General features: G+C 47.6%; 1 protein-coding gene across 1 annotated transcript in view; it reads right to left on the reverse strand.

The window, feature by feature from the left end:
- The window catches only part of esrrga (estrogen-related receptor gamma a), a gene marked incomplete in the record, with an annotated part of 157,880 nt that extends 133,671 nt beyond the window's left edge, over nucleotides 1-24,209 (reverse strand). The window contains 2 exon segments of the mRNA XM_029730559.1: nucleotides 6,997-7,128; nucleotides 23,916-24,209. Of these exon segments, the coding sequence (XP_029586419.1) occupies nucleotides 6,997-7,128; nucleotides 23,916-23,974 (191 nt within the window).
- Between the last annotated feature and the right edge of the window lie 2,081 nt (nucleotides 24,210-26,290).

Genomic DNA, 26,290 nt, shown 5'->3' on the forward strand with positions numbered 1-26,290 from the left:
ATACACCAGAGGGAATACGCCAGAGGGAATACGCCAGAGGGAATACGCCAGAGGGAATACGCCAGAGGGAATACGCCAGAGGGAATATGCCAGGCCAGACATGTTGTAAGAAATGTCCTGAGGTGGTTCGGGAGGGCTGGGTAGCAAAGATGTTTGGCCACGGCTCTGCCTGAAACACAAGGCCCAAGGGATAGGGAAAGTAGCAAGGTTCACACACACACACACACACACACACACACACACACACACACACACACACACACAGCACAAGCTATGTTTTAACATGAAACAAAACGGTTCGCTTACACTCTTAAAAATAGACAGAGTTGACAATGAAGGGCCTGATGGGTACCATGACCAGTCACACATTCATGTGACAGGGACACACCTTTACAGGAGTCCTCAAGAAGACACAGGAAATGAAGTCACTAAGATATTTTCCATTTTCGTTAGTTAGTGGAGTGACGAGAAAGATCAGATCCATGAAATGGATGATGTTTAAACATGTAAACGTGTGAGTACGCGCTGCGGAATGTTTCTTTTGTACATTACCTGATTTCAGAACTCACACACAATCCTAATCAACTCCCAAACCATGCAAAAAATGTTTACTAAAATATAAATACAAACACACACACATACACACAAACACACACACACTGAGGCCCTATCAGTGTGGGAGATGTGTGTGTGTGTGTGTGTAGCGTGGCGGGCTTCCTGGTCACATCTGGCTGTATTTTTACAGCAGGCAGTAAATCCAGCTAAAAGTCAGTGACTCATGATGCCACTGATGATCTGCATACATCTACATTTAGTCTGCCAAGCACTAACACCATACATCTACATTTAATCTGCCAAGCACTAACACCATACATCTACATTTAATCTGCCAAGCACTAACACCATACATCTACATTTAATCTGCCAAGCACTAACACCATACATCTACATTTAATCTGCCAAGCACTAACACCATACATCTACATTTAATCTGCCAAGCACTAACACCATACATCTACATTTAATCTGCCAAGCACTAACACCGTACATCTACATTTAATCTGCCAAGCACTAACACCATACATCAACATTTAATCTGCCAAGCACTAACACCGTACATCTACATTTAATCTGCCAAGCACTAACACCATACATCTACATTTAATCTGCCAAGCACTAACACCGTACATCTACATTTAATCTGCCAAGCACTAACACCATACATCTACATTTAATCTGCCAAGCACTAACACCATACATCTACATTTAATCTGCCAAACACTAACACCATACATCTACATTTAATCTGCCAAGCACTAACACCATACATCTACATTTAATCTGCCAAGCACTAACACCGTACATCTGGAGGACAAGCCCTTTCTATCCCCCCCATCCCAGTCACACACACATACACGCGCTGTCACACACAAAAACATGCTGGAAGCATGCAGTCACACACATTTGAGTTAAAATCTGTATTAATATCTTTACTTCTACCTCTATACTCAATCTACCCACGTCTTTCATCTCTCCCTCTTTCACCTCTTTCCCTTCATCTCTCTCTCTCTCTCTCTCCCTGATCTGTCTCTTCATATAGTGTGGCAGGTTGAATAATTCAGGCATCCGTCTGACCGACCCAGAGTGTCCTGAGCTTGGCAGAGCTTTCCTCTCTACCTCTCTACCTCTTTCCCCTCTCTCTACCTCTATCCCATCTCTCTACCTCTATCCTCTATCCCCCTCTCTCTACCTTTATCCCTCTCTACCTCTATCCCCCTCTCTCTACCTCTCTCCCCCTCTCTCTACCTCTATCCCCTCTCTCTACCTTTATCCCTCTCTACCTCTATCCCCCTCTCTCTACCTCTATCCCCCTCTCTCTACCTTTATCCCTCTCTACCTCTATCCCCCTCTCTCTACCTTTATCCCTCTCTACCTCTATACCCCTCTCTCTACCTCTCTCCCCCTCTCTCTACCTCTATCCCCTCTCTCTACCTTTATCCCTCTCTACCTCTATCCCCCTCTCTCTACCTCTCTCCCCCTCTCTCTACCTCTATCCCCTCTCTCTACCTTTATCCCTCTCTACCTCTATCCCCCTCTCTCTACATCTATCCCCCTCTCTCTACCTCTATCCCCCTCTCTCTACCTCTATCCCCCTCTCTCTACCTCTATCCCCCTCTCTCTACATCTACCCCCCTCTCTCTACCTCTATCCCCCTCTCTCTACCTCTATCCCCTCTCACCAACTCTACCCCTCTCTCTACCTCTATCCCCCTCTCTCTACCTCTATCCTCCTCTCTCTACCTCTTTCCCCTCTCACCAACTCTACCCCTCTCTCTACCTCTATCCCCCTCTCTCTACCTCTACCCTCATCTCTCTACCTCTATCCCCCTCTCTCTACCTCTACCCTCCTCTCTCTACCTCTATCCCCCTCTCTCTACCTCTATCCCCCTCTCTCTACCTCTATCCCCCTCTCACTACCTCGTTCCCCCTCTCTCTACCTCTATCCCCCTCTCTACCTCTATCCTCCTCTCTCTACCTCTTTCCCGCCTCACCAACTCTACCCCTCTCTCTACCTCTATCCCCCTCTCTCTCTAAAAGAAGACGATAAAAGTAACAAAAAAAAACATATCTACCAAGTTTTGAAGGGAAATATTGATTTGATGTTATAAGAGAGTAATTATTATTTTGTTAAGAAATACTTAGTAGAGATTGAAGCTACCGTCTCATCGTGGAGGTATTTGACAGCCTCGAGGTTAGCCTAGTGTCGTGGAGGTATTTGACATCCTCGATGTTAGCCTAGCGTCGTGGAGGTATTTGACAGCCTCGAGGTTAGCCTAGCGTCGTGGAGGTATTTGACATCCTCGAGGTTAGCCTAGCGTCGTGGAGGTATTTGACAGCCTCGAGGTTAGCCTAGCGTCGTGGAGGTATTTGACAGCCTCGAGGTTAGCCTAGCGTCGTGGAGGTATTTGACAGCCTCGAGGTTAGCCTAGCGTCGTGGAGGTATTTGACAGCCTCGAGGTTAGCCTAGCGTCGTGGAGGTATTTGACAGCCTCGAGGTTAGCCTAGCGTCGTGGAGGTATTTGACATCCTCGATGTTAGCCTAGCGTCGTGGAGGTATTTGACAGCCTCGAGGTTAGCCTAGCGTCGTGGAGGTATTTGACAGCCTCGAGGTTAGCCTAGCGTCGTGGAGGTATTTGACAGCCTCGAGGTTAGCCTAGCGTCGTGGAGGTATTTGACAGCCTCGAGGTTAGCCTAGCGTCGTGGAGGTATTTGACAGCCTCGAGGTTAGCCTAGCGTCGTGGAGGTATTTGACAGCCTCGAGGTTAGCCTAGCGTCGTGGAGGTATTTGACAGCCTCGAGGTTAGCCTAGCGTCGTGGAGGTATTTGACAGTCTCGAGGTTAGCCTAGCGTCGTGGAGGTATTTGACATCCTCGATGTTAGCCTAGCGTCGTGGAGGTATTTGACAGCCTCGAGGTTAGCCTAGCGTCGTGGAGGTATTTGACATCCTCGAGGTTAGCCTAGCGTCGTGGAGGTATTTGACAGCCTCGAGGTTAGCCTAGCGTCGTGGAGGTATTTGACAGCCTCGAGGTTAGCCTAGCGTCGTGGAGGTATTTGACAGCCTCGAGGTTAGCCTAGCGTCGTGGAGGTATTTGACAGCCTCGAGGTTAGCCTAGCGTCGTGGAGGTATTTGACAGCCTCGAGGTTAGCCTAGCGTCGTGGAGGTATTTGACATCCTCGATGTTAGCCTAGCGTCGTGGAGGTATTTGACAGCCTCGAGGTTAGCCTAGCGTCGTGGAGGTATTTGACATCCTCGAGGTTAGCCTAGCGTCGTGGAGGTATTTGACCGCCTCGAGGTTAGCCTAGCGTCGTGGAGGTATTTGACAGCCTCGAGGTTAGCCTAGCGTCGTGGAGGTATTTGACAGCCTCGAGGTTAGCCTAGCGTCATGGAGGTATTTGACAGCCTCGAGGTTAGCCTAGCGTCGTGGAGGTATTTGACATCCTCGAGGTTAGCCTAGCGTCGTGGAGGTATTTGACAGCCTCGAGGTTAGCCTAGCGTCGTGGAGGTATTTGACAGCCTCGAGGTTAGCCTAGCGTCGTGGAGGTATTTGACATCCTCGATGTTAGCCTAGCGTCGTGGAGGTATTTGACAGCCTCGAGGTTAGCCTAGCGTCGTGGAGGTATTTGACATCCTCGATGTTAGCCTAGGGTCGTGGAGGTATTTGACAGCCTCGAGGTTAGCCTAGCGTCGTGGAGGTATTTGACATCCTCGAGGTTAGCCTAGCGTCGTGGAGGTATTTGACCGCCTCGAGGTTAGCCTAGCGTCGTGGAGGTATTTGACAGCCTCGAGGTTAGCCTAGCGTCGTGGAGGTATTTGACAGCCTCGAGGTTAGCCTAGCGTCATGGAGGTATTTGACAGCCTCGAGGTTAGCCTAGCGTCGTGGAGGTATTTGACATCCTCGAGGTTAGCCTAGCGTCGTGGAGGTATTTGACAGCCTCGAGGTTAGCCTAGCGTCGTGGAGGTATTTGACAGCCTCGAGGTTAGCCTAGCGTCGTGGAGGTATTTGACTGCCTCGAGGTTAGCCTAGCGTCGTGGAGTTATTTGACAGGCTCGAGGTTAGCCTAGCGTCGTGGAGGTATTTGACAGACTCGAGGTTAGCCTAGCGTCGTGGAGGTATTTGACAGCCTCGAGGTTAGCCTAGCGTCGTGGAGGTATTTGACAGCCTCGAGGTTAGCCTAGCGTCGTGGAGGTATTTGACAGCCTCGAGGTTAGCCTAGCGTCGTGGAGGTATTTGACAGCCTCGAGGTTAGCCTAGCGTCGTGGAGGTATTTGACAGCCTCGAGGTTAGCCTAGCGTCGTGGAGGTATTTGACAGCCTCGAGGTTAGCCTAGCGTCGTGGAGGTATTTGACAGCCTCGAGGTTAGCCTAGCGTCGTGGAGTTATTTGACAGGCTCGAGGTTAGCCTAGCGTCGTGGAGGTATTTGACAGACTCGAGGTTAGCCTAGCGTCGTGGAGGTATTTGACAGCCTCGAGGTTAGCCTAGCGTCGTGGAGGTATTTGACAGCCACGAGGTTAGCCTAGCGTCGTGGAGGTATTTGACAGCCTCGAGGTTAGCCTAGCGTCGTGGAGGTATTTGACAGCCTCAAGGTTAGCCTAGCGTCGTGGAGGTATTTGACAGCCTCGAGGTTAGCCTAGCGTCGTGGAGGTATTTGACAGCCTCGAGGTTAGCGTAGCGTCGTGGAGGTATTTGACAGACTCGAGGTTAGCCTAGCGTCGTGGAGGTATTTGACAGCCTCGAGGTTAGCCTAGCGTCGTGGAGGTATTTGACAGCCTCGAGGTTAGCCTAGCGCCGTGGAGGTATTTGACAGCCTCGAGGTTAGCCTAGCGTCGTGGAGGTATTTGACATTCTCGAGGTTAGCCTAGCGTCGTGGAGGTATTTGACAGCCTCGAGGTTAGCCTAGCGTCGTGGAGGTATTTGACAGCCTCGTGGTTAGCCTAGCGCCGTGGAGGTATTTGACAGCCTCGAGGTTAGCCTAGCGTCGTGGAGGTATTTGACAGCCTCGAGGTTAGCCTAGCGTCGTGGAGTTATTTGACAGGCTCGAGGTTAGCCTAGCGTCGTGGAGGTATTTGACAGACTCGAGGTTAGCCTAGCGTCGTGGAGGTATTTGACAGCCTCGAGGTTAGCCTAGCGTCGTGGAGGTATTTGACAGCCTCGATGTTAGCCTAGCGTCGTGCGAGAACTGAAGATAATTGCTTGTGGAAGATTAACGAGTTCATGTTTCCATGGGATATCTGTTGCTGCTAAGGAGTACTGTCTACGTTGATAGCTGTGCATCTTGTGAGTACACCTGCACGGAACTGCTATACTTCGCTGAGGAAATATCTAGGAGTCGTGAGTAACCACAACGGTGGGGTGCTTCGGGACTTTATGAGCGTCGTCATTTTTTGGGGGGAGCTCCAATGCGCGCCAACGGTGTTAACCAAGCTTGCAAGTCATTTGGACATGGGTTGTGAAAAATCATTGGGGTTTATTATTTTTATTTCTTTTGATGTGGCACATTGAAAATGTGATAATATACATCTTTAACCTTATGTCTGTTGCGTTGGTGGAGTCATTTACTGTTTCAGTTTCATTTAATGCATGGGTTATTATATATCCTTATATAATAACAAAAATCTCTAATCATTCTATCTGAAGTGAATCCCCTAGTTTGTCATCATCCTAGCGAGTTTACAATAGGGATTTTTATTGGAGATGTGCTTCTCACCTAACATCCCATGCTGTTGAGATATTCTAAGTAAGGTAATATCGTGAGAGTCACATTTGATCCTGGTGAGAGGGTTACACACTAAACAGCAGCCAGCCCAGTAACCCTTGTACACAACAACTAGCTAGCTACCCATTCAAGTGTCAACACAACTTAGTGTCAGCTATTGTGTGTACTCCGACTAACCTCATCACAGACCTGGGGAGCATTCATGTGGGGGAAATGTACTGAACATTATAAAAACATTCTAAAACGTTGTTCCCTTCTGAACGCAGCCCGGACCCTTTATCACCGTAATCTAAACCTACAGAAGGATTATAGTAGTAGTGGGAGATGTACTGTGGCACACTGGATGAATGGTAAATTATGGAGGAGACAAAGACTTAGACATCACACACACACACACACACACACGCACACGCACACGCACACACACACACACACACACGCACACACACGCACACACACACACACACGCACACACACGCACGCACACGCACGCACACACACACACACACGCACACACGCACACACACGTACACACACGCACACACACACACACACAAACAAAAACAACACATTTTATCTTTACACACAAACTACGACGTTAAGACATGGAAAAGACAACAGTACTTTAAATTGGCTTTTGATGTAGTGTGTGTGTGTGTGTGTGTGTGTGTGTGTGTGTGTGTGTGTGTGTGTGTGTGTGTGAGCATGTTTCCTCTCTTACCTTGGGTTATAAAGTGCATGTGCGTCACGCATGTGAGTGGCGTCGAGGTCGTAAGTCTGTTGCATTCTCCACGCGCTGCCACATTTGCCGTACTTATCTTCACTATTAACCTGGGCCTTTGATAAGTTCATTCTACAACACAGAGAATCACAGGGAACAGGGGGTCAGATAGGAGCAGCAGTCTGGGAGGAGAACACAGAGACAGTAGGACTGACACTTCAAACAGACAGGGAACAGGGGGTCAGATAGGAGCAGCAGTCTGGGGAGGAGAACACATAGACAGTAGGACTGACACTTCAAACAGACAGGGAACAGGGGGTCAGATAAGAGCAGCAGTCTGGGAGGAGAACACAGAGACAGTAGGACTGACACTTCAAACAGACAGGGAACAGGGGGTCAGATAGGAGCAGCAGTCTGGGAGGAGAACACAGAGACAGTAGGACTGACACTTCAAACAGACAGGGAACAGGGGGTCAGATAGGAGCAGCAGTCTGGGAGGAGAACACAGAGACAGTAGGACTGACACTTCAAACAGACAGGGAACAGGGGGTCAGATAAGAGCAGCAGTCTGGGAGGAGAACACAGAGACAGTAGGACTGACACTTCAAACAGACAGGGAACAGTGGGTCAGATAGGAGCAGCAGTCTGGGAGGAGAACACAGAGACAGTAGGACTGACACTTCAAACAGACAGGGAACAGGGGGTCAGATAGGAGCAGCAGTCTGGGAGGAGAACACAGAGACAGTAGGACTGACACTTCAAACAGACAGGGAACAGGGGGTCAGATAGGAGCAGCAGTCTGGGAGGAGAACACAGAGACAGTAGGACTGACACTTCAAACAGACAGGGAACAGGGGGTCAGATAAGAGCAGCAGTCTGGGGAGGAGAACACAGAGACAGTAGGACTGACACTTCAAACAGACAGGGAACAGGGGGTCAGATAGGAGCAGCAGTCTGGGGAGGAGAACACAGAGACAGTAGGACTGACACTTCAAACAGACAGGGAACAGGGGGTCAGATAGGAGCAGCAGTCTGGGAGGAGAACACAGAGACAGTAGGACTGACACTTCCAACAGACAGGGAACAGGGGGTCAGATAGGAGCAGCAGTCTGGGAGGAGAACACAGAGACAGTAGGACTGACACTTCAAACAGACAGGGAACAGGGGGTCAGATAGGAGCAGCAGTCTGGGGAGGAGAACACAGAGACAGTAGGACTGACACTTCAAACAGACAGGGAACAGGGGGTCAGATAGGAGCAGCAGTCTGGGAGGAGAACACAGAGACAGTAGGACTGACACTTCAAACAGACAGGGAACAGGGGGTCAGATAGGAGCAGCAGTCTGGGGAGGAGAACACATAGACAGTAGGACTGACACTTCAAACAGACAGGGAACAGGGGGTCAGATAAGAGCAGCAGTCTGGGAGGAGAACACAGAGACAGTAGGACTGACACTTCAAACAGACAGGGAACAGGGGGTCAGATAGGAGCAGCAGTCTGGGGAGGAGAACACAGAGACAGTAGGACTGACACTTCAAACAGACAGGGAACAGGGGGTCAGATAGGAGCAGCAGTCTGGGAGGAGAACACAGAGACAGTAGTACTGACACTTCAAACAGACAGGGAACAGGGGGTCAGATAGGAGCAGCAGTCTGGGAGGAGAACACAGAGACAGTAGGACTGACACTTCCAACAGACAGGGAACAGGGGGTCAGATAGGAGCAGCAGTCTGGGAGGAGAACACAGAGACAGTAGGACTGACACTTCAAACAGACAGGGAACAGGGGGTCAGATAGGAGCAGCAGTCTGGGAGGAGAACACAGAGACAGTAGGACTGACACTTCAAACAGACAGGGAACAGGGGGTCAGATAGGAGCAGCAGTCTGGGAGGAGAACACAGAGACAGTAGGACTGACACTTCAAACAGACAGGGAACAGGGGGTCAGATAAGAGCAGCAGTCTGGGGAGGAGAACACAGAGACAGTAGGACTGACACTTCAAACAGACAGGGAACAGGGGGTCAGATAAGAGCAGCAGTCTGGGGAGGAGAACACAGAGACAGTAGGACTGACACTTCAAACAGACAGGGAACAGGGGGTCAGATAGGAGCAGCAGTCTGGGAGGAGAACACAGAGACAGTAGGACTGACACTTCAAACAGACAGGGAACAGGGGGTCAGATAGGAGCAGCAGTCTGGGGAGGAAAACACAGAGACAGTAGGACTGATACTTTAGTTCAACAGACAGTTAGCCTGTACATATTGAGCGTTTTATCAAATAGGAAGCCTGGAGAACACATAGAGTTAACCTGTACCACAGCACATGTAAAAACGTGGATGTAAGTTCAGCATGAGGGGCATATTTCAGCAACGTATTTCATTACATGGGTTATTGATAGATGATTGCTACTTTTCCACATGAACGATGTACGGTGGATGTAGCACAGCCATTTAGGAAATGATATTTTTAATGCCCCCAACTGTACATACTAAATGATGGTCAGACAGGACACCTGAGTACATTGGAACGGGTCTTACTGACGCTACCTTAGATTACAGACATACAGAGAGACAGACATACAGAGAGACAGACAGGCAGGACTTGTATATACAGTATGCACATCATGGGGCCTATGTAAGACAACAACAGATAGTGCTTACGAACACTTTTTATGGCCTTGAGCTATGGTAACGTTTACCGGCATCTGTGACAGGCCACATGCACAGCAGAGGTTGTTCATGGTAAACGTTTAACGGCTGCATTTACCGGACACTGTTACTTGGGAGAGGGGTGTGTGTGAGACATTAATAGAAGCCTTCCTGGACAGTTATAATATGCTACGGGTATTATTGGTCTTGGGATAAAAAGCAAGGAAAGAGGATGGACTGTTAGCTGTCAATCAAATACCACCTCTGCATCAGGGGAGGAGCTGTCTCCAGGGTGATAAGGTAACCCCCGGCAATGGAATCAGAATCATCGTCTGAAAATGTAAAAAAATAAAATAAATTAAAGTGCAGAAAAGTACGGACAGTCCAGACAGTTTGACGTCACTGAGAGGAAACTGTGTGTGTGTGTGTGTGTGTGTGTGTGTGTGTGTGTGTGTGTGTGTAATGAAATTGCCAGGTGCCCTACATTAAAAGAGAAAACCAGGGGAAAGATCCCTAGACTAATAATAAGAATATCTTTATATCAGAACGGGAATTTTTTTTGACATTCCACTACGAAAGAAATGTCTTAAAACTCACTCTTAAAATAGATAGAGCTAAAATCACTGTAATTGAAAATAAAAAACACTCATCTAAATATGGGCAGCAAATCTGTGAAAACACTAATCTAAATGTGGGCAGCAAATCTGTGAAAACACTAATCTAAATGTGGGCAGCAAATCTGTGAAAACACTAATCTAAATGTGGGCAGCAAATCTGTGAAAAGTGTATTAAAGGCTGTCTTTCCTTCTTTCTTTCATTCTGTCTATTCAGACTAAATAACATATTTTCTATATTATAATACACATATATTATAATAATTGTTCATTTGGGTATGAGACAAAATCATTTTAGAGAAAGAATGGGATAATGTGGTGATAATTTCCTGTTTGTGTAATATGTTGTTATCTCTATGTGTCTCAGTAAATACATCAGAACATGGACCTCACGTACTGATAAAGACAAAGACATGTTTACCACACAAACACACACACTGGAACACTGTGTGTGTGTGTGTGTGTGTGTGTGGCTGGCCAGGCCGGCAGGCTATGGAAAAGTAGAAAAAGGCCTGTGCGTGTAATGTGTTGCCTTTAGTTTCAGTTCCAGTTGAGTGAACAGGATGAATCGATATGGTTCTGCAGACACGGCCGGCTCCAACACACAGCCATGGACAAGCCCCAGCTCAGCCCAGCTCAGCCCAGCTCAGCCCAGCTCAGCTCGGCCCAGCTCAGCCCAACTCAGCTCAGCCCAGCTCAGCTCAGCCCAGCTCAGCCCAGCTCAGCTCAGCCCAGCTCAGCCCAGCTCAGCCCAGCCCAGCTCAGCCCAGCTCAGCCCAGCTCAGCATCTACTGTAGGGGCTCAACTCACTACAGCGCCTGCCGCGCGCTACGTATTCACTTACATTAGCAAAAATGCTAAAATACCAACGTCGCGCAGCGGGATTAGCACGCCATTGCTTTATTACATTACGCTTTGTGGTGTGATAATCGGATTGAGTTTTAAACCTTACCTTCATAAAATATAAAAGGTTATTTGGGGAGAAAGACCATTACTTTGGAGAGGATTTAGTCTACAATATATACAGCACAGCAGCAGTGTTAGGACACACACTGCTTATCTTGTACTTTAGGAGGAGAATTAGGAGACTTGCCTAGTTAAACTTTTTTTTTAATACAAAATAAACGCTGCATTATTTTATACTAAATATTTCAAGTAAACAAAATATATACTAATAATAAATGTTACTGAAAACAAATTAACTTAAATACTTATGGTCTCAAATCAAAGCCTAATAATGAAATATTGCTTTCAGTTAGCAGCATGCAAAGCAAAATACAGTCTAATTAAATAAAAAAATTGCAACATACACAAATGTACACACATACACAGAACAGAAGAGAGAGAGAAACTGAGGGTGACAGAGAGAACAGAAGAGAGAGAGGAACTGAGGGGGACAGAGAGAACAGAAGAGAGAGAGGGACTGAGGGGGACAGAGAGAACAGAAGAGAGAGAGGAACTGAGGGTGACAGAGAGAACAGAAGAGAGAGGGGAACTGAGGGGGACAGAGAGAACAGAAGAGAGAAGGACTGAGGGGGACAGAGAGAACAGAAGAGAGAGGGACTGAGGGGGACAGAGAGAACAGAAGAGAGAGAGAAACTGAGGGGGACAGAGAGAACAGAAGAGAGAGGAACTGAGGGTGACAGAGAGAACAGAAGAGAGAGAGGAACTGAGGGGGACAGAGAGAACAGAAGAGAGAGGAACTGAGGGGGACTGAGAGAACAGAAGAGAGAGAGGGACTGAGGGGGACAGAGAGAACAGAAGAGAGAGGAACTGAGGGGGACAGAGAGAACAGAAGAGAGAGAGGAACTGAGGGGGACAGAGAGAACAGAAGAGAGAGGAACTGAGGGGGACAGAGAGAACAGAAGAGAGAGGAACTGAGGGGGACAGAGAGAACAGAAGAGAGAGGGACTGAGGGGGACAGAGAGAACAGAAGAGAGAGAGGGACTGAGGGGGACAGAGAGAACAGAAGAGAGAGAGGAACTGAGGGTGACAGAGAGAACAGAAGAGAGAGAGGAACTGAGGGTGACAGAGAGAACAGAAGAGAGAGAGGGACTGAGGGGGACAGAGAGAACAGAAGAGAGAGAGGGACTGAGGGGGACAGAGAGAACAGAAGAGAGAGGAACTGAGGGGGACAGAGAGAACAGAAGAGAGAGGAACTGAGGGGGACAGAGAGAACAGAAGAGAGAGGAACTGAGGGGGACAGAGAGAACAGAAGAGAGAGAGGGACTGAGGGGGACAGAGAGAACAGAAGAGAGAGGAACTGAGGGGGACAGAGAGAACAGAAGAGAGAGGGGAACTGAGGGGGACAGAGAGAACAGAAGAGAGAGAGGGACTGAGGGGGACAGAGAGAACAGAAGAGAGAGGAACTGAGGGTGACAGAGAGAACAGAAGAGAGAGAGGGACTGAGGGGGACAGAGAGAACAGAAGAGAGAGGGGATCTGAGGGGGCATGTGTGAAAAAACATTAACCTGTAGGGTTCTAAAGGAACCTATTTCTCACTCCTGTCAGAAGTTGTAAGGATTACACACACACACACACACACACACACACACACACACACACACACACACACACACACACACACACACGGATTAGCACACAGGACATTGAGCAAAATTACGCCAAGTACCTGTGTGTGTGTGTGTGTGTCCATGCCTTGCTGATGCTTAGTTACTCACTCAAGTGTTGCTGGTCCATCTGTGAATGGAAGGCCCGTGACTGTGCATGTGTGCGCGCACGTGCATGTGTGTGGGAGAGTATGTGTGTGTGTGTGATGGTGAAGCTGTGATTGATGAGACAGGTGCCATTCTTCCTAATGCAGAAGCAGGAGCCCTGAGGAGCACAAATGCCACCACCACAAGCCTCCCACTGTCCCTCCTCCCATCTGCCCCGAAACACCCAGAGGAAAGCAGTGACTCACCCAGAGGAAAGCAGTGACTCACCCAGAGGAAAGTAGTGACTCACCCAGAGGAAAGTAGTGACTCACCCAGAGGAAAGTAGTGACTCACCCAGAGGAAAGCAGTGACTCACCCAGAGGAAAGTAGTGACTCACCCAGAGGAAAGTAGTGACTCACCCAGAGGAAAGTAGTGACTCACCCAGAGGAAAGCAGTGACTCACCCAGAGGAAAGCAGTGACATACCCAGAGGAAAGCAGTGACTCACCCAGAGGAAAGTAGTGACTCACCCAGAGGAAAGTAGTGACTCACCCAGAGGAAAGTAGTGACTCACCCAGAGGAAAGTAGTAACTCACCCAGAGGAAAGTAGTGACTCACCCAGAGGAAAGTAGTGACTCACCCAGAGGAAAGTAGTGACTCACCCAGAGGAAAGTAGTGACTCACCCAGAGGAAAGCAGTGACTCACCCAGAGGAAAGTAGTGACTCACCCAGAGGAAAGTAGTGACTCACCCAGAGGAAAGTAGTGACTCACCCAGAGGAAAGCAGTGACTCACCCAGAGGAAAGTAGTGACTCACCCAGAGGAAAGTAGTGACTCACCCAGAGGAAAGTAGTGACTCACCCATAGGAAAGCAGTGACTCACCCAGAGGAAAGCAGTGACTCACCCAGAGGAAAGCAGTGACTCACCCAGAAGAAACCAGTGACTCACCCAGAGGAAAGCAGTGACTCACCCAGAGGAAAGCAGTGACTCACCCAGAAGAAAGCAGTGACTCACCCAGAGGAAAGCAGTGACTCACCCAGAGGAAAGCAGTGATTCACCCAGAGGAAAGTAGTGACTCACCCAGAGGAAAGTAGTGACTCACCCAGAGGAAAGCAGTGACTCACCCAGAGGAAAGCAGTGACATACCCAGAGGAAAGCAGTGACATACCCAGAGGAAAGCAGTGACTCACCCAGAGGAAAGCAGTGACTCACCCAGAGGAAAGCAGTGACTCACCCAGAGGAAAGCAGTGACTCACCCAGAGGAAAGTAGTGACTCACCCAGAGGAAAGTAGTGACTCACCCAGAGGAAAGCAGTGACTCACCCAGAGGAAAGCAGTGACTCACCCAGAAGAAACCAGTGACTCACCCAGAGGAAAGCAGTGACTCACCCAGAGGAAAGCAGTGACTCACCCAGAGGGCAGTGACTCACCCAGAGGAAAGTAGTGACTCACCCAGAGGAAAGTAGTGACTCACCCAGAGGAAAGTAGTGACTCACCCAGAGGAAAGCAGTGACTCACCCAGAGGAAAGCAGTGACTCACCCAGAGGAAAGCAGTGACTCACTGTTTACTTAATGCTGTGTCTGTTCTGTTCTGTGTTTTTACAGAAAGGGTGTGTGATGGGTATAGTCAGGAGCAGGTGGGTAGTTCAGAATGTCTGTGTGGTGTTAGCATTAGTGTGTGTGTGTGTCGGGGGATGGTGTGGTTTGGTGTGTGTTAGCGTTAGCGACAGGAGCTGTTAGCGGGTTGAGTGGCAGATGGACTGTCGGCTTTAGTACTGAACGTGTGGGTAGGTGACAGTACCGACTGCAGGAAGAAGAGAGGAGATGGGGGGGAGAGGAGGAGATGGTGGGAGAGGAGGAGGAAAGGAGGAGACGAGGGGAGAGGAGGGGGTGAGGGGGAGAGGAGGAGAGGAGGAGATGGGGAGAGGAGGTAGAGAGGAGGTGATGGAGGAGAGGAGGAGATGGTGGGAGAGGAGGAGGAGAGGAGGAGATGAGGGGAGAGGAGGGGGTGAGGGGGAGAGGAGGAGAGGAGGAGATGGGGAGAGGAGGTAGAGAGGAGGTGATGGAGGGGGTGAGGAGGAGATGGGGAGAGGAGGAGGTGTGGGAGAGGAGGTGGTGTGGGAGAGGAGGGGGGGAGGAAGAGATGGGGGAGAGGAGGAGATGGGGGAGAGAGGAGGCATAGCCAGGTCGTTCAAGATTGACATTGAAATTGGACGTCTATCCTGAGGACCTCGGGAAATGCCTTTAAAAAAGTGAGCACTATTACCATCAAGCAGGCTTGGGTTTTGCTAGGGCGTTGTGAACGGGGTAATCCAATGACTCTGGATCAGAACGTTGTGTGTTTGGTCCTAGTCGTGGACACTGTCTTTTTAATTTTTAATTTTAACCCTGTCCCAAACCTTAACCATTCAGAATGAGTGCCTAAACTTAAAGCTTAACGTTGAAATTTGACACATACAGAGCAGTAAGAGCAAGAAAAACACTTTGAAATTTGACATTTGGAGCAATTTTGAAAGTTGACGTTTGTAGAATATGGATGAAAGTCTAATTTGGGACTGTGCAAGCTTGTTGAGGAGGCAATAGGGAGCAGGTGGGGGAGAGTTTGAGATGGGGAGAGGAGGAAGTGGAGAGAGGAGGAGAGGAGGAGATGGGGGAGAGGAGGAGATGGGGAGAGGAGGAGAGGAGGAGATGGGGAGAGGGGGAGATGGGGAGAGGAGGAGATGGGGAGAGGAGGAGAGGAGGAGATGGGGAGAGGAAGGGGAAAGGAGGAGATGGGGAGAGGAGGAGATGGGGAGAGGAGGAGATGGTGAGAGGAAGGGGAAAGAAGGAGATGGGGAGAGGAGGAGATGGTGAGAGGGGGAGATGGGGAGAGGAAGAGATAGGGAGAGGAGGAGATGGGGAGAGGGGGGGAAGGAGGAGATGGGGAGAGGAAGAGATAGGGAGAGGAGGAGATGGGGAGAGGAGGAGATGGGGAGAGGGGGGGAAGGAGGAGATGGGGAGAGGAGGAGATGGGAGAGGAGGAGGTGGAGAGAGGAGTAGATGGGGAGAGGAGGAGATGGGGAGAGGAGGAGATGGGGAGAGGAGGAGAGGAGGAGATGGGGGAGAGGAGGCGATGGGGAGAGGAGGCGAGGAGGAGATGGGGGAGAGGAGGAGAGGAGGAGAGGAGGAGATGGGGGAGTGGAGGAGATGGGGAGAGGGGGAGATGGGGAGAGGAGGAGATGGGGAGAGGAAGGGGAAAGAAGGAGATGGGGAGAGGGGGGGAGAGGAGGAGATGGGGAGAGGAGGAGATGGGGAGAGGAGGGGAAGTTTTCTAAAGGAACGCATTCTAAACAGGTTTAAAATGAAGAACACAAACACTATTGCCTACCAACTGGGTTTCTGGGTTTCTTTTCACCTAAAACTACATTCGGCCTATAAACTGTGCTATAGTTTGCGCTGATGAGGGAATATTCCTGTTCTCAGGTATAATCTGACGCAGATTAAAACAAATCTCTAATCGGAGTAAAAACATTCTCCAAAACAACACTACTTTGAGTCAAATAATGACATTCTAAAATTCTAAAATAACCAATAAAAAAATGAAATGTGTTGGTTACTGACAATACAACAAATATTTATCCAACCACTTCATTCAGAGTTGTTGTTGTGATTAGGAAGAAGGAAGGACAAGGACTGATGAACTGGGAGAGTACTGGGGGCATGGCCGGGGAGCTCGACCATACCGCGTGTACACACAGCTCCCTAGAGCTCCCGGTGTGGTCAAGCACAGCTACGTGACAACCACAACACATACACACACGTACATACACACACATACACAACACATGTATAGAACAACCTTACACCAGTTTATTTGTCTGTGTTTATGCCTGTGTATCTGTTAGTCTGTCTGTCCACTCAGACATATTGGGCATGCAGATGCTCCATGCGATACGATCATCACAAATACAACTCAATAAAACAACAGTTGTGCAAAGAGTTGCATTTATAGCAGGATAAATTAAATCAAATATGGGGAAAATCAAATGAATCAGCTGCGGGATGCAAATTAAATTAATTGAAATTGTTTTCTATTGCAACAGTAATTGATCATTTAGTAGGAAAGGAAAACAATTTACTCAATAAATAAACTGCCTTTTAATAATAAAAAAAGACTACTTCACTGTTTACTTGACTTACCTGCTCTGGTTAAAATGTTTCCATCCCAAAAAAACACAATGTAAATCAATATTTGCGTCATTCTAAGTATTTTGAAATAGGTTCCCGTTTGTACTTTCATTTTTGAACAAACCCCAAAAGATGCACAGTGTCTGTTTCAGACTACATTTGCTGTGATATTGTATCATTACCAAACCAAAGTTAAAGACGGGTAAAAAGCAATGGGAGAAGAGGGTCCTCACATCTAGTTCCAACTGAACACAACGCTAAACTGGAGAGAGAGAGGGAGAGAACGAGGGAGACGGGGAGACAGGGAATAGGGGAACGATGCCGAACGGAGCGAAATGAGAGAGAGATGAGAGACAAATGAGAGAGAGATGAGAGAGAGATGAGAGAGAGATGAGAGAGAGATGAGAGAGAGATGAGAGAGAGATGAGAGATGAGAGATGAGAGATGAGAGAGAGAGATGAGAGATGAGAGAGAGATGAGAGATGAGAGAGAGATGAGAGAGAGATGAGAGATGAGAGAGAGATGAGAGAGAGATGAGAGAGAGATGAGAGATGAGAGAGAGATGAGAGAGAGATGAGAGAGAGATGAGAGAGAGATGAGAGAGAGAGATGAGAGAGAGAGAGAGAGAGAGATGAGAGAGAGATGAGAGATGAGAGAGAGATGAGAGAGAGATGAGAGATGAGAGATGAGAGAGAGATGAGAGATGAGAGAGATGAGAGAGATGAGAGAGAGATGAGAGAGTGATGGGGTCCTGCCATTCTCCCCCCCATCAGTCACACTTATGAAGCATGATGGTAGGATAAGAGAGATGGGAAAGAGATGAGAAAGAGATGAGAGAGAGATGAGAGAGAGATAAGAGAGAGATGGGGTTCTGTCATTCTCCCCCCATCAGTCACACACGTGAAGCATGATGGGAGGATGAGAGGAGGAAATATTTCACTGTCAGACAGGAGGCTGCATGGCTATTCATCCCCCCGCCACCTCTCTGTCTCTGCTGCAGGACAATGACAATTTAATCATTCCATACAAGACCACACCATGCAGAGGAGAGCAGAGAGCTCACACAAACGCACACACACAAAAATGTGCACACACACACACGCGCACACACGCGCACACACGCGCACACACGCGCACACACACACACACACACACACGCAGCTTCCTCCTCCCCTCTCTCCTGGCCAAACCAGCAGGCCGCCCTATTTGATAAGCATAACAGACCTAGCACTTAACAATCTTCCCCTAGCCCCCCCCCCCCCCCCCCCCACACACACACACACACACACACACACACACACACACGTACGTACGCAGGCACGCACACACACACACACACACACACACACACACACACGCACACACACACACCTTGTTTTTAGAGTTACTACGCTACCCTATCCACTCTCGCCGAAAAAAAGCACAAAACATGGAGATAACATGATAAATGATCAGCTGTCAGTTCACACTCTCTCTTTTTATAGAGGAGGATTCAAACAGAAGAAGGGAGAAACAGGACGCGTGAATGACGGAGGAGGGGAATCCACAGGGGGAAGAGAGGGATGGAGAGAGGGAGAGATGGGGGATGAGTAGAGTGGAGGGGAATCCACAGGGGGAAGAGAGGGATGGAGAGAGGGAGAGATGGGGGATGAGTAGAGTGGAGGGGAATCCACAGGGGGAAGAGAGGGATGGAGAGAGGGAGAGATGGGGATGAGTAGAGTGGAGGGAATTGAATTGAAAGGTGGGAAGCGTCTCTCTCTATCTCTTTCTGGACCTCTAATTCGCTCAGCATCCAGCTTCTGTAGCGACAGCGACATGGGGTGTAATTGCTAATTGCGACGCGTACCTCCGGAATGTTGGGGCGGTGTGTGTGTGTGTGTGTGTGTGTGTGGTGTCGTCCCTCCTAAGGCTCTTTCAACTCGTCATAAAAGCCAGCGCAACCCTCTCTCTCTCTCTCTCTCTCTCTCACACACACACACACACACACACACACACACACACACACACACACACACACACACACACACACACACACACACACACACACACACACACACACACACACACTTGATGGATTGAACATAAATCAAATAAATTGACAATCACATCATCAAGGCCTCCTCCTCCTCTTCCTCTTCCTCCTCTTCCTCCTTCTCCTCCTCCATCCTTTCATACTCAACCCTCTAAGGCTTTCTGCTCGCATTAGTAGATGTGTGTGTGTGATTTTGTGGTACGTGCATATGCTTGTGTGTGTCTGTGTGTCACTGAGTGTGTGTCAATTGTTTTGATTGCATCTTATGTGTGTGTGTGTCACTGAGTGTGTGTCAATGTGTGTGATTGCATCTTACGTGTGTGTGTGTGCGCGCGCACGTCCGGAGGAGCACTTATTGCCTCCCTGCCAAACAAAAGACTCCCCCCTCCCGTCTCTGAGGGGTGAATGGGTCTGCTCAGGAGGCTCTCTCTTTGAGCCACAGTTAATTACCCTTGGAATGCCTCACACGCTGCACAAGAGGGGCAGACACCGCCACCGTGTGTGTGCGCTTGTGCTCATGTGTGTGGAGACAATGGGACAGCCATCAGACAGCCGGGGCCACGCAGATGCATAAAAACACATCATACAACACCCGTACACACAGGGACGATACACGAGCACACACACACACACACACACACACACACACACACACACACACACACACACACACACACACACACACACACACACACATACACACGCACACGCACACACACGCACACACACAGGAGCACACAGACGTGCACGCACACACACACACACACACACACACACACACACACACACACACACACACACACACATTCAAACATACCGGTGAGAAAAAATATCCATGCCACATATTGAGGCAGCATATTGACGTGATTTGACAGATGAATTAAGTAAATTATTTTATAAGGAGATTAAAATGAATTTAATTTACGCAATATCCCTCGATTCCCCTGATCCCTCTCTGCAGTGCTTTCCTCTTTTCCGCACAGAGAATGTCAGAATGAGAGACGGAGAGGAAAAACCAAAAATCCTCGTTCTTTTCCCCAGCCGGCCAGCCTGGCTGGTTGTATCAGAAAGTGGTGTGATGTATAGAAAAAGCAGGCTCTCTCTTGGAAACAGACAGAGCTGTCCATTAGAAACCATTCATTTAGGAATGATATATCTGTTACAGTATTTTATTCTGATTTGTTTTATTCATTCTTAGAAATGTTCAGGTATGTTAAATACACTGCATTTATTCTACAGAATTGAAAAGCATAAACTGCGCCATCAAATTTCTTAGAATGTATATTATTTAAATGTCCCACATTTTAAATCTGCACAATTTTTAAATTTCATATCACTGTCCTATATCTACAAAACTGCAGAGCAAGACGCACTGTGTGCTCTGTCTCACTAAGTGTATTTAGAAATTAATGCAAAAAAAATGAAATGTCATGTCATGAGTCTACAATGAAAATCATATTCTGACATTGAGAATCATATATTTTAGTGCATTGAGTCCACAAACAAGACACCGCATAAATATGATTTGTATTCAAATGTAAATTGTAGTTAAAATGTAACTGAAAAAAAATCACATAGCACCATTATTTATCTGGGAAATAAATATCCAATAATATCTAATAACTACAAACCACAACATCCACCTTCACAGCTTAAAACAATCAGCCCAAGCCATTAAAACACTTCTCTATTCTTTCAATAGAAAACCTGTCCTGCAAATCTGCATTCAACATCCTCTTGACCTCTACGATTAACCAGAAAAAAGAAACACACTAAATAAATGGAACTAAAAGGAGAAAAACCCTTAATGATATGCAAATTAAATGTATGTTCAGGCATGAAAGGAATACAATTATGATAATCAGCAAAACGGCACTTGTTATTATTATTATCAATATTTGTATTATTATCATTATCCTTAATATATCAATTAGAATCCCACTCATCAACTTCTATGTAGAAGATGAGCGGAGAGTGTGTGGGGAGAGAGGTACATGAGGACTATGAGTATAGCCTGGTTATAGCTGGTACCGAGGGAGGGATTCAGACAGTTTCTCTATGAGCAGCGACTCTAACCCCGGATCACTAAGGACACTGAGACAGAGGAAAACCCAGGCTAAAGCCCATCACTATAGACAGGGGAAAACCCAGGCTAAAACCCATCACTATAGACAGGGTAAAACCCAGGCTAAAACCCATCACTATAGACAGGGGAAAACCCAGGCTAAAACCCATCACTATAGACAGGGGAAAACCCAGGCTAAAGCCCATCACTATAGACAGGGGAAAACCCAGGCTAAAACCCATCACTATAGACAGGGTAAAACCCAAGCTAAAACCCATCACTATAGACAGGGGAAAACCCAGGCTAAAACCCATCACTATAGACAGGGTAAAACCCAGGCTAAAGCCCATCACTATAGACAGGGGAAAACCCAGGCTAAAACCCATCACTATAGACAGGGTAAAACCCAGGCTAAAACCCATCACTATAGACAGGGGAAAACCCAGGCTAAAACCCATCACTATAGACAGGGGAAAACCCAGGCTAAAACCCATCACTATAGACAGGGGAAAACCCAGGCTAAAGCCCATCACTATTGACAGGGGAAAACCCAGGCTAAAGCCCATCACTATAGACAGGGGAAAACCCAGGCTAAAACCCATCACTATAGACAGGGTAAAACCCAGACTAAAAGCCATCACTATGGGACAAGATTTACATTTTATTTAACTAGGCAAGTCAGTTAAGAACAAATTCTTATTTACAATGACGGCCTACACCGGCCAAACTTGGACGATGCTGGGCCAATTGTGCGCCGCCCTATGGGACTCCGAATCACGGCTGGTTGTAAAACAGCCTGGATTCGAACCAGTAGTGTAGTGACACCTCTAGCACTGAGGATGCAGTGCCTTAGACCGCTGCGCCACTCGGGAGACCCAAAAGACAGTCTCCTGAATCTGTCTCCTTACAGACTATATGTCCCAAACACTTTCTCAGCTCCTCTCGCTATATCCCAGTCACACCAAAGCAATGAATTCACAAACTCTCAGAAAAAAAATGCTCACATACACCAAATGCTCTAGTAATAATTACATTTCTGGTCTTATCTGTCTCATTCAGAAAGAAATAATTTGGGATATTTACTAAATGTTTCAGAAGAGAAGTGTATCTAAAGCTATGATTTAGCACCCACCCTGTCCACTAGACAAAACACACACTGTCCCAACACACATGACAAAACACACACTGTCCAAACACAGATGACAAAACACACACTGTCCAAACACACATGACAAAACACACACTGTCCAAACACAGATGACAAAACACACACTGTCCAAACACACATGACAAAACACACACTGTCCAAACACACACTGTCCAAACACATACTGTCGACATGACAAAACACACACTATCCAAACACACACATACACAGAAAGTCAGCAGGCATACAAGAAGTGGTTGAGTTGTGTACGTTCACATTAATACAATCTTTAATTCTATCTATGTAGATTACCAATCTAGCCTTTCTTTCTCTCTACTCCTGTACCTCCAGTCTCTGTGTGAGTGTGTAGTCTACAAGTCCAGGGCAGGGGTTAAGAGTGCCGTGGCTTCCTTTAGAAAGTCAACTTGTCCAGCTATCCTCTCTTCTCTTCACTCTATCGATCTATTGGTTCCTTGGTATTCCATTCACTTGTATTCTATTATTTAACTTAAGGCCAAGTGGTATGAAACAGAGTGAGGAGTGTGCGAGTGTCCAAAACCAGGACTTCTATTTGATTTAGATATTATTAAATATGACATTTTAGGCCATTCTGCCTCCTGGAACTCCTTAAATGTATTTGTTTAATAATACAACAGAACCCCTTCGATCTTTATTAGAGGACGTGCTGGTGTTGGTCAATGCTGGGTGTTGTGTCTATAGACAGAAAGGTATGGATGTCCCTGATTCTGTATTTACATAAAACACTCCACACACATGGGTGCACACACACACACACACACACACACACACACACACACACACACACACACACACACACACACACACACACACACACACACACACACACACAGACACACACTGTGCAGCGCAGTGTGCTGTGTTGTCTCTAAGGCCCACACGCCGTGATGGCTGTCTGAAATTCAAGCTCTCCTGGCATTTAACAGCACTTTCTCCCCCTCTTCCTCCTCTCCCCTTCTCCTCCAGCCGCTTCTGTCCTCTCCTCACCTCCGTTACCCCTCTCTCTAGCTCTGGCCGTCCCGCTCCCCCTTTCACTCTGCTGGCTGGCTGACAGACAGCCCTCACGCACGCTGACCCTGCCTAATAAACTAAGACTGAAACATGCCAGACTGACCACACACACACACACACGTTTATAAAGTAAGGCATTATGGCTCTCTGTACCAGGACATACCTGTCAGAGTGTGTGTCCTACTCAGGTAGAGAAGCAGAAATCCGGCTCCTCACGCTGAGTGAGAGCTCCTCTCTGCACCGCAGCCGAGCACCCGTAGACAGACACACACTCACTGTTACACACACACACACACACACACACACACACACACACACACAGACACACACAAAGACACACAAACACACACACACTACCTGAAAGTGTAAACAACCTTGACATGCTACCGGCCACCTCCGCAGCATAGTACCACACAAAATAATACACACTCACACACGCTTAGTCTGATGAACACGTACCCACACAGGCAGACACACAATCAAAGACATTCACAATGACAAGAGGGAAAAACATCAATAGTAAAAAGGTCAAATTTACCTACTCTTGTTGTTCAGAGTGTAGAGAGTAACACTCGGGCAGGGGAAGTTCTACAGAATCCATCTGCACACTGCCACCATAATGTGAGCAACCCTCCTCTATGAATCAAAGTTTTTTTCTGCTATCCTCCTCCTCTCCTCTCCTGTCCTCCTCTCTTTCTTCTCTCTCTCTCTCTTCTCTCTCTCTCCTCTCTCGCTCCGTTCCTGTCAGAGTACTGCAATCAGCCACAGTGGTCCTCCGTGTGACAAGCCTATAGGCACAGCAGCCAGCAGGTTGGGACCAAAAGCTCCAGCACTCTTCTAATCAAGGACTTAAAGCCACAATTGGAGCTCATGAATAATGAAGCAAGGCTTTGCATATGTAGTCCCTCTGGCCAGTCCGGGCTGCTCATTGGTGGACGGGCGGCCAATGAAAAAGATGCAGGGCTCGGTCTTCGCTCACGGAGAGAGAGAGAGAGAGAGAGAGAGAGAGAGAGGGGAGCCGAGCAGGTGGAGAGGAAGGGCAGACACAAAGAGAGAGAGACAGAGGGAGTAAGACAGGGGGCAGATGAATAACGAGAGTGAGCGGTGAAGAGAGAGAGAGAGAGAGGTGAGGAGATGGGGATTTAAAGAAACAGCGCATTCTAATTCTCTATATTATCTCTCTCTGTCTCTCTCTCAGGGCAGTTGTTATCAGTTATTTCTGTTGAGTGGAGAGATAAAGTCTTTCAGGCCGGGGTAATACCAAACGTTGTGAATGAAGCCTGCATACAAATACACTGTTCCATCTGTTTATTGGCATGTCTGTCATTCTCTCAGTCCCTTTCTTTCTTTCTCCTCCTTTTCTCTCTCTGTCTGTCTATTGCTCTCTAATTCTCTGCCCGTCTGTCTGTAAGTGAGAAGATTAGTAAAATGAAGTAATCTCTCTGACCGTAATGTGTTTAAACAGGCCGCTTACACACGCTCTGGTTTGTGAATATGTGTCCTGTGTAGGACAGAGCGAGACGAGAGAGACTTTTTAAAAATAAAGAGATGAAATGAGAAAGGGTAAAATGATTGGCTAAGTAAACATGAACAATAAAGTTAGAATACAAAACATCCAAGCTTGGCCTCACACAACACTGACATGTTACATCACTTAGTTTGATCATGTAATAGAATATCAGTGTCTTTCACACTATCCAAAAGGAAATTAAATAAAAAAGAGGCAAATATTGGACAACTCTATAACCACTCAGCAGTAAAATAGGGATTAGTTTTCCCAGGCACAGATTCTAGACTGTCTTTGTTGTGGAATGATTGAGGAATGATTGGGGCATGTTTTCCCGGAACTGGCTGTGTCCAGGTTGTTTTCCGTGCGTGTGTCAGCGGCTCCCCGCCTTCCCAACCCCAGCGGGACGACGCAATTCCCACTGCTAAGAAAATTCAGGAGCGCTGCCGTTCCGCTTAGGAATAGTCTCCAACTGTCTCCGTGCTCCACACACACACACACACGTACACACACACACACACACACACACACACACACACACACACACACACACACACACACACACACACACACACACACCCAGGAGGTGGATCCCTATTTCCTACAACACATCTTCCTCTGTCGTTGTATTAGTTCTCTCCAGTTCAGCCTTATAGGCTCCCACCCTGAATAGAGTGCATGTGGGGAACAGAGAGGATGAGAGGATGAGGGAGCAGAGGGTGGAAAGGAGGGATGAGGTGTGTGTGTGTGTGTGTGTGTGTGTGTGTGTGTGTGTGTGTGTGTGTGTGTGTGTGTGTGTGTGTGTGAACAGAGACACATACTGAACAAAAAGTCTGTTAGCTATATCGCCTCCTATATTAACACCTTCAAATGAAAGATAAATACTATATTTCAAAGTATCCAGCCAATAGATGTGATATAAAATCAACACATCGCTGCTCTGTTTTGTCACTGTGTTAACTGATCCTTAGTAAAGAGCAGCTATAGCTGCCCAAGCTAACTAGGGCCACAGAGGAGGGAGCATCCAGTCTTCAATGAATTAAAACATGATCATATGAAGAAATCATTATGGGGTGTGAGTTACGAGGGCTAGGAGCCAGCTACCACACTGCACATACACATACGCACAAATGCAGACACATAGGCAGGAACAGGCACACACACGCCTGGACGCACACATATAAGCGCACACACAAATACACTCACACGTCTGGCCAGGCATACCTCTGTTATGATGTATCCTTCAGTCTATATGCATCGACAAAGATGAGTTGGAATCAAAGCAGCCTTCTGTAAACAAATACTTTAGCAGTCTCTCTCTCTCTCTCTCTCTCTCTCTCTCTCTCTCTCTCTCTCTCTCTCTCTCTCTCTCTCTCTCTCTCTCTCTCTCTCTCTCTCTTTCTCAGCTTA

The sequence above is a fragment of the Salmo trutta genome, chromosome 33, assembly GCF_901001165.1.
Source record: "Salmo trutta chromosome 33, fSalTru1.1, whole genome shotgun sequence".
NCBI classification, from domain to species: domain Eukaryota; kingdom Metazoa; phylum Chordata; class Actinopteri; order Salmoniformes; family Salmonidae; genus Salmo; species Salmo trutta.